The sequence below is a fragment of the Dunckerocampus dactyliophorus genome, chromosome 1 (assembly GCF_027744805.1).
Source record: "Dunckerocampus dactyliophorus isolate RoL2022-P2 chromosome 1, RoL_Ddac_1.1, whole genome shotgun sequence".
Classification (NCBI taxonomy): domain Eukaryota; kingdom Metazoa; phylum Chordata; class Actinopteri; order Syngnathiformes; family Syngnathidae; genus Dunckerocampus; species Dunckerocampus dactyliophorus.
Window position 1 is genome coordinate 17239966 of NC_072819.1, and position 9540 is coordinate 17249505.

At 39.3% G+C, this 9540-nt stretch overlaps 1 protein-coding gene across 2 annotated transcripts; it reads left to right on the forward strand.

The window, feature by feature from the left end:
* Nucleotides 1–1049: 1049 nt before the first annotated feature.
* Nucleotides 1050–9116, forward strand: LOC129171648 (charged multivesicular body protein 4b-like). 2 transcript variants are annotated; one of them, XM_054761784.1, is made up of 5 exons: nucleotides 1050–1397; nucleotides 3842–4019; nucleotides 4300–4414; nucleotides 6034–6157; nucleotides 7866–9116. In XM_054761784.1, exons 1-5 carry the CDS (start codon nucleotides 1217–1219, stop codon nucleotides 7925–7927), a joined length of 660 nt encoding a protein of 219 aa, XP_054617759.1. In that variant the 5' UTR covers nucleotides 1050–1216; the 3' UTR covers nucleotides 7928–9116. The 2 variants fall into 2 exon arrangements, with proteins under 2 accessions (XP_054617759.1, XP_054616897.1); XM_054760922.1 differs by having other exon boundaries at nucleotides 1054–1397; nucleotides 7863–9116.
* The last annotated feature ends 424 nt before the right edge of the window (nucleotides 9117–9540 follow it).

Below are 9540 nucleotides of genomic sequence, written 5' to 3' on the forward strand. Positions count from 1 at the left end.
TCAATCACTGCACTGCACCGTGGGGGCTTTATATCATATCAGGTCAGTTAAATTGATCATTAAAATGTGAATTAATATGTTACATTGCCAGTTAATTCATTCAAATGTGAAATGCAATAGAAATAACAAAACTGCAAAATTTGTTAAATTCATATTTTTAAAAGTGTATTTATGGATTAATAACTATATAGCTGCTGTTTTAAGGACCTACTACAAAGGCACTAGTAAAACATCCTTTATGTGACAGGACCACATTGTGGTTGTTAAGGATATACTGCAAAAACGCTAGGCAAAGATGTTCCATATGGCATGAGTGTTCAGTTATTAAGGATCTACTGCAAAAAGACTAGTCAAAGATCCTCTATATCAGTGGTACCCAACGTTTTTTCTTGTGAGAGCTACTTTTACAAAAATGAAAATGGCCAATTTTCATCAGCTTATTTCAACCCAAACAAACCGAATATGCTTGTTTTATTGGAATATTAACAAAATGCTGGTATCCACAACTCACATTTTGTATTTTATAATGCATTTCTTTTAGTGTTCCCACATTACTAACTGAAAACCTGAATGAAAAGCAGGCTTGCGGGCAACTCGTGGTCGTGGGGGGGAAACCTGGTGCCCGCAGGCACCACCTTGGTGACCCCTGCTATATATGGTAAGGCATGAGTGCTCTGCTGTTTTTAAGGATGTACTGCAAAGCCTTGCTGTTCTTAAGGACTATGACTTACTGCAAAAATGCTAGTCAAAATCCTCTGTGACGTGTGCTCTGCTGTTTTCAAGAATTTGTCCCACGGGCTTCTACTTGAATAACCCTGACATAGGGAGTGTATTTAATTTAGAATTTCTAGTAGAATTATTACTATTTTGTATTAATGTTATGTCTTTGTTATTACTAGTAATATTATTTTAACATGCCTTTCACAACTTTTTACATCGTTTCAAAATGGAACAAAAAATACTGCAAACGCTAAAAAAAATAATTGCAACGCTGCAGTTGCAAACATGTGTCCAGCAGAGGGCCACAAACTTGTTGACAACCATCCAACGTCGTCATCGTCAGTCGTGACGTTATTTGGCCTTGTCCCGGAAGTGGAGAAACATCAACAACCCTACCAAGGCGAGGCGTTGAGCTGCGACGTAGCAAAAGTCTCACCGACGGAATTATTAGTTTGTTTTTTATTTATAAGTTATTTAGCGTTTAGCATCGCAACCAATGGCGTTGTTCGGCAAGCTATTCGGAGGAAACAAAGGGGGCAAGGGGCCGAGCCCGCAGGAGGCCATCCAGAAACTCCGCGAGACAGAGGAAATGCTCACCAAAAAGCAGGAATTTTTGGAGAAAAAGATCGAGCAGGAGTTACAAATTGCCAAGAAGAACGGCGTGAAAAACAAAAGAGGTGAGATATCAGGACGTGTTTCGTACACATTTATTCACCACTTCGCGCTTAAGTCGTTCTTTCACGGTTGCTGGGAGTTAGCATTTTAGCACAGTTGGCTAATCACCTAGCCTAGCGGACTGGTCGCTGTCACTGTTGGCAGCCTCACCTGGCGACCTTATTTTGGCTTGGCGTACGTGTTAGCTTTTTCATGTGTGTGCACGCGCGTGTCCAAACAAACATTTGTCATTTAGTAAAAAAAAAAAAAAAGCATACATGTGTTCGCCTCTATCTATGTGTCGCAGCTATCTTAGTAATCCACCAAATATAGTGTGTGTGTATATATATATAGCAGCTAAAAAGATGCTTTTATGGGTCAGAGCAAGGGTTGTAAGTCCTGATGACGTGTTGTGTAACACTGTCCAAAGTAAATGCAATGAGTCATAAAGTACACACTACAACGCGAACGCTCACAAACGAATAGAATGCAGTTCACAGACAAAACGTGGTATCACCTGCTTCTTTGGAGTCATGAGTTTTTTGTTTGTTTCTATAATGATATTATAATGGTATATTTTCAATGTGTAGTACATATGTTTCAAGTAGTTTTCTACAAGTATTCTACACTGTTATACACGTGTAGAAAGAAGTTAACTGCAACAGTATGTTAAATGACCTGTATTCTAGTATTTTTGACCAATTTAAAAGTACTGTACTGTAACAATACTGTAATGGAAGTGTGTTGCCCAAAATGTAGCCTTTAAACATTTTTAAACTGCTTGTAATAAGCCCTCCTGGGAATGTGCTGTTTTGTGTGTTTGTCCACACTTGTCTCCAACAGTGTGACTCCAAGAAGTGTTAATGTGTACATTATACACTTTCAACATAGCCACTGTAACTCTGCACTTGTCCAACGCAATACATGCCATATATCACACACGACAATGTAATGTTAAAGGGTCCCCTACATGATTCATCAACTTTAAATATGCTATATATTGATTGTCATTATGTTCTACATTGTTTGATTTTTGAAAGCGACCGGTAAATTCGCAAAAATTACATTTATGGCTCAAGCTGCCACCCCTGACGGACATCCCTGGGGTGACACCTCTCAGCTAGAGCACAGTAAAACAACGCTTCTTAAGGTAGATCGTCGACTTGGTTCAGTATATTTTTCATCAAAATAGTAGTCATGCCGAAACGTTGTGTTACTGCTGGATATTCACAGCATCCGAGTGATGCTGTTTGTTTTCCTTTTCAAAAAGAAGAATGTTTAAGACAAAAATGGACAAAGCAAGAGACAGATGGAAGCCCAGATGCGGCGGAATAAAAAGACGGAAGTGGGGGAGAGAAGGATGTTGGCTAAACTGACATCCATCATGGACAACACCTCTCACCCGCTACATGACACTGTGGGTTCCCTTAGCAGCTCCTTCAGCAGCAGACTGTTACACCCACGGTGTAAGAAGGAGAGGTTCCGCAGGTCCTTCATACCGACCGCTGTCAGGCTCTACAACACCTGCACCACCTGAACCATGTGTCACTATGTATTCTTTACTTGCGTATCTTGCTTGCTGCTGTAACAAGTGAATTTCCCTGCTGTGGGATAAATAAAGTACAATACAATACAATACAATACGAACTCGGCTCTCGAGACGATATAGTAGGGGAAAAGTCATTGTTGATGCACTACACTGCTGATGGGGATGTCATAAAACTTCCAAGAAAAAATCCAAGCAATCCCTTTTAATGCCAATGTTTTTTAACCAGGCAACTGAGGGGATGTTCACACGGAAACATTTTCAGGTCAATATGGCAAAGCATTTTATCCTTCCAGCCTTTCATCCACACGGAAAGGGCAGTCTGTTTGGCCTGAAAGTGTATTTTTGGGAAAACGGCTTCCACAGTGGGGTAAAATTTGCAAACACCGGCTTGTTTTTGTGTAGACAAACCACTACTTTCTGAAAATGACGTCACCACTTGTCGGCATCACGCAACCAGAAGTGACAAGCCAACAAAATATCTGAATAATGTGGCTGGCATGACTCACCCCAGTTGATATTCTCCTGATTTTTTTTTTTTTTGTCTCATACTCCAAAATGACTCACAACTGTTACTCGAGACATGCCTTGAAAAGCTGAAGACGACGGACTTTATGCCCATGCGTTCTCTTTAGTTTTGGAGTCGTATGGTTCTGTCTGTCTGTTGACAGCGCCTCAAGTAGGTTTACTTTTATGTATTAAATCATTTGTGATCCATTCCCGTCTGGACGCAACTACAGTGTGGACGTGACACTCTTTTTCCCAACCCGGCAAAAAAACCCCAAAAAAATCCCAAGAACGCTTCTGTGTGGACAGGGCATAAAGAAGACTGCAGAACAGAGGTGTTAGAGTGTTGACTATGAAGTCAAGTCAGTCCTTTTGATGCTTGCTGGACTGTTATCTCTCCAACTGTCTCCACAGCGGCTCTGCAGGCTTTGAAGCGAAAGAAGCGCTACGAAAAGCAGCTGGAGCAGATTGACGGAACGTTGTCCACCATTGAGTTCCAGAGAGAGGCTCTGGAGAATGCCAACACCAACACTGAAGTGCTGAAGAACATGGGCTATGCTGCCAAGGCCATGAAGTCTGCCCATGCTGACATGTAAGAAGCTGGCCATTGATTGATTGACTGAATGAATGTTCTTCCTTCCAGATAACATTTAACATCATATCACATTCCTTCTATCTAATACAGTACATCCAGCTAGCATCACATTGCTACACCAGCCCGTTTAGGCTGCAAACGAGTTGGGCCTGATCTGATTGTACCCCCTGCTGGTTGTTGCCAATCAACAGCATGCATTAATCCTCCATTGCTTCTACACTTACCAACTATACGACATAACCTCATTGATACTCCCTGAATCTCCCTGTCATCTTAGGGACATTGACAAGGTGGATGACTTGATGCAGGATATAAACGAGCAGCAGGAGTTGGCCCAGGAAATCTCAGACGCCATCTCCAAACCCGTTTGCTTCGGGGAGGACTACGATGAGGTGGGTGGCACCGTGTCTTGTGGTTTAAATTAGATGTTAATGGCTCGCATTCAGAGAGGCAGTCAGAAACGGTCCATACATTCTTCTCGTCTGTCTGCGTCTTCTCCCTTGACTGTTACTCTTATTTTGTATATAATGCATGGTTCTGTCATACCTACATTTTTGTAAATATGTACAGATGTTATAGTAATCTAATATAGTAATTAGGGATGTGAACGATAAACCGATGCGACCGGATATCCGAGTTGACAAGCGAACGATTCATGTGCGCCGATAGCAACTTCCTGTATCGGTAAAAATCAGCCAAAGATGTTTAGAATAATCAGTTGTGGAGACATGCACCGGGTATCGCGAGAGAAGCAATTGGTTGACGGACTGCGTTTTAAACAACGCGAGAGCCTGGGCTGCCGGTGAAAGGATTGTCGCACATGGTCCATAGCTTGCCATAACTGAAGACAAGAAGGGATGTAAATGGTAGCAGGCGTGCTAGCTAGCTAAAGTAAACTAAAGTTTGGAAAGTCTTTGGGTTTTACAAGAAGGGCGCAAAACTTGAGCAGCCAGACCAACCCAGGCGAGTATGGAAACTTATTTTTTTTGCTTTGTATCTTGTTTACTTTGAAATGTTGCACCTTTGTCACCTACCTGGAATGTTGAAAAGAATAAAATATACTGCCGTTCAATTTCAAGTATTTTTGAGTTGCTGACATTTTAAAATTTCCTCTTAAACTGGGAACATCTTCATATTTTGTTCTTTTGTGCTTTTGTTATTAGCTGAGGATTTGAGCATAGCTAAAGCTTTGTTATATTTGACTTTTTTTGTCTTTATTTGACTTTTGCTGTATTTATTTAAAAAAGAGAATGGCCTATTTTATTTTAGCGGCTATTCTTAGATAAGATTGTTTTAATGTGAATCTTGCATGAAGTTTAAAACTTCAAAAAACATCTTCATGTTAAGTATTTATTTTAATAAAATTACTTGAAAGAGCGCTCTTATTTTGAAGGCTGGAAATGTGTTGTGTGTGTGTGCGTGTGTTTTTAAAATATATCATTTTTTAATCTTACTGTTACCTGTGTATCTAGATTTGAATCAAATTGTCTATCACAAAGAGATTTACATTCCTAATAGTAGTCTAATGCTATTGTCATTGGCTGATGTAAAAAAGCACTTCATCAAGTTAAAAGTACAAAATGAACACTGAATATCGCTACGATAAAAGCGTGGTTGGATGTGTGTGATATTGCGACTATGGTATTCAATAGCTAGTCACAGATGACAGTTGATCACAAATAATGACTACAAAATGATCATCATAAAGCAGAGGGAAAAGAGGGAGGAGGCTTGCAATGTACTACCCCGCGTTTACCACTAGAGGGCAAGCTTTAGCGATTTGGAATTTGTGCAACTGCAGAGAGGCTTCTGCCTGCATATCTATTTATTCATTGCTACTCACATACCCCCTTGACAATCTAGGGGAACATGTACCCCACTTTGGGAACCGAGGCTCTACCATCTATGAGGATCTATGGGCTCATTTAGTTTTATTGTTATTCCCAATCCCAATTGTTATTCCCAATTGTTAGTCCCAATCTTAATCCTGTTTGTTTGCTGTGTTGATCAGGATGAGCTTCTTGCTGAGCTGGATGAGCTGGAACAAGAAGAGCTGGATAAAAACCTGCTGGACATCGGGCCAGAGAACGTCCCCCTCCCCAACGTGCCTTCAACTTCATTACCTTCCAGACCTGGTGAGACTTTTTCTTTCTCAGGAAATTATTAAGCATGCATGTTTGATTTACATATTATATATTGAGGAAGAAGCGGTATAGAAAATGGATGGATGGATGGATATTGAGATTCATTTCCAATTTAAATGAGTCAATCTTTTGAAATTAGCCATTTTCAATACCACTCGTTCTCAATCAGGTCACAGGTGAGCTGAAGCTTATCCCAACTGACTTGGAGCGAGAGGCAGGGTTCTTTTAAAACTACTTAAACCTGAAATGTACATATTAAGATATATATTTTTTTTTTAACCATTCAAAGGCCGGTATGCTTACATAATGACACTGTATTTATAAATCGAATAAACAAAACGTAGCTAAAATAATCTACACTTTTTTTATATACACACCATTATCCAACACCAAAAGTGACAGACTTAGCATTTTAGTAGCAAGGCACCCTTGCAGAAAAGAGGAAAAGGTAAATGTTGCTGCTTGCTTTGAATGGGGAAAAAGTAGCACCACCTGGTGGACAAGTATCATTAAAAAATGTAAAGCCAGCAATCCAACTTGAAATCTTACCCTTTTTGGATTGCATTAGTTTATGTTAAGATAAATACGGTATCACAAATGATATTGTCAATGGTTTTTATTTTAGGGCACAAGGGACAAATGTGTCACTTTTTGCCATTGCCATTTTAGGCTAATTTAAGGACCAGAGACAGTAATTCAAAAATGTTTTAAAAATGAATATACTCTGCCAATTTCACCTATATTCATTCAACACAGACAAAATGGCTTGATATAAAATGTTCATAATGTTTCATCTCATGTAGATCAAAATATGCTAAGCAGTGAAATATATTGAAGATATTTCCTCTTTTTTTGTTTAAAGGTCTAACCACAACAGTTAACATTGGTTTACATTACAACTTTTAATCTTAATTTTATTTTGCAAATGTGTCGTGGGCGATTCAAAAATGAGCTGTGGGACACAAACGGTCCCCAGTTCACACTTTGGACACACCTGTCCTATAATCTATTATGGGTTAATAATACAGTAGGACCCGCTTAAGACGGTCTGCTTATGTTGACAACTTGTCTGTCGAAGAAGTCATCAAGTCCCAGTCCATCATGTTGTTCTTATTACTAAAGTGTGGCGTCAGCCGCTTTTGTAGACATAAAATTTGAGAGCCAGATCTGTTTATGTCGACATGTGTTGTAGTATTGTTAGCTTCATTACCGCTAAGCAGCGTAAAAAGCCAACAGCAACATAACTACTGTCTACTTGTGTCCACAAATGGAGGAAAACCTCCCCAAAAAAAACTTTATTACCCATTCTCCTTATGTTTATGGCCTATGTCACAAGTAAATGTGCAAGGAATGGCTTGTTTCGGTTCTGTTGACGACCGCTTATGTCGACGTCCATCAGCCAATATGAGGGCCGTTGACATAAACGGATTCCACTGTATTATATTAAACATAACAGAGTTTACTTTAGGCTGGACTACCTCTTCCTGACATGGGTTTAAGAGGCAGGTAACGTTACTTTACAGTTTCAATATATAATGGTGCTTTCATGTGCCTTTACTGTGTGTGTGTGTGTGTGTGTGTGTGCGCGTGTGTGTGTGGAAACACCTGGTACTTTGACAACACAACAAACGTCTGAGTAAAAGAGTTTGTATAAGCTGAAAACATTTTGAGCCTTGTTGCTTTCTACCCTACACAGCAGCAAAGAAAGTGGAGGACGAGGACGACATGGACGACCTGCAGCGCTGGGCAGAAGCCATGTAAACATGTCACGCTCTGTCGTCGCTGCCATCGCCGCCGCATCTTACTCTTACCTGTATCAGAAGCTGGAGGGCCTGAACGGACTGATAACGTTGCTGTTTGTGTGTGTGTGTGTGTGTGTGTGTGTGTGTGTGTGTGTGCCATGTGTCTCTGAGGGGAGCACCTGGACTTAATATAACACTCCAAAACAATAGGTAATGCTGTCGTCCAGGGTTGTCCAAAGTCAGGCCCGAGGGCCATTTCTGCCCACAGCTCATTTATTGTTGGCTCTTGGCATATTTGTAAAAATAAAATATATTCATTATAAATGACCGATGTTATTAGATATTACACAAATATGCTTTGTCACCTATAGTACAGATGTGGATGTTTTCTTCAATTAGCTTAGCAAATATGGACTCATATCGGATTGGTTTTATTATCTTTAATACTTAAAATGTATCAAAGTGGCCCCGGCTTCCCTGACTATGTCTGTGTGCGACTCTTGATGGGAAAAGTTTGGACACCCCTACTGTAGTCTTTCTTTTTGAATTCCTTCTGGCGACACAACACCTAATATTTGACTCGCACCTGGCACTGAGCTTGTACGTTTATTGTGGTGGGACCGTCATCGGGAAAAAGTCTGCATACATTTTAATTGTTCTTTTCATCCTTTGTGTGTTTCATTGTGGAGATTTGATCTGATTCTTCAAAGGTTATCATCTGCGTCTTTGCCACAATCTCCAGATCTCCCCCCCCTCCCCCCCATGTGTGGTTTGTTATTCAATGTAAATACCCCCCAAGACGACACCCCCCCCCACAACACGTGCGTCACTTTTTGTACTTTATTGCCCCAGAGACCCTCTGTTCCAGGAATTCACTTTCATTCATTATTAAGGTCTAATATTTCACATTTTATCATGTTAGAATCAAGCCCCATCTTTTCAGTAAAAGGAGATTTTAGGAGGAATCTTAATAATATATATTTGTCAATCTATATAACATGTTTAATGTTGGTTCCATTACATTTTCATATTTCAAAGTTCCTCTACGGTTTCAGATTCATGATGTATATTTTTTTTATACATTGAGGGAAAAAAGCACTACACGTGATTTACAGACAGGCAAGCATGTTTGCTGTTCTACAGTATGTTTAATTTATCCAGATAGAAATATTATTTGCAAAAATCATTAAAAGAAGTCAATTCTTGTATTTGTGTGACCTCTTGTTTTCAACCTTTGACCTTGGCATGTATTGCTATACTGTCATTGTGGGCAAACACTTAAGTTATAGTCTTGACAATTTTATCTTGTCTGTTCGCTATGTGGAGACTTGATAAGATCAAATTTGGCTGCCTTATTTGAACTGACATTTGTACGTGTAATTCTATGAAAGTAAAGTTAGAATATTGCGAGAATACATTTCTAATACTGTATTTCAAAAGTAATACTTTTCCAAGAATAAAATTCTAATAAGAAAAACTTGAATGTAGTTGTAAGAATAAATATAAAGAACAAAATATTTAAAAAATACACCATAACATGACTAAAGTATCAAAAAAATTCATATGTATAAAAAAGAATAAAGTTGTCAATTTATAAGAATTAAATTGTAATATGAGAACAAATTTCTATTA

What these genes read in the sequence shown, in the direction of transcription:
- LOC129171648 (XM_054760922.1), top strand. Translation starts at nt 1,217, where the DNA reads ATGGCGTTGTTCGGCAAGCTATTCGGAGGAAACAAAGGGGGCAAGGGG. An exon ending in TCGGGGAGGACTACGATGAG is followed by an intron (nt 4,415 to 6,033) that starts GTGGGTGGCACC and finishes TGTGTTGATCAG; the next exon opens with GATGAGCTTCTTGCTGAGCT. An exon ending in TTCATTACCTTCCAGACCTG is followed by an intron (nt 6,158 to 7,862) that starts GTGAGACTTTTT and finishes TACCCTACACAG; the next exon opens with CAGCAAAGAAAGTGGAGGAC.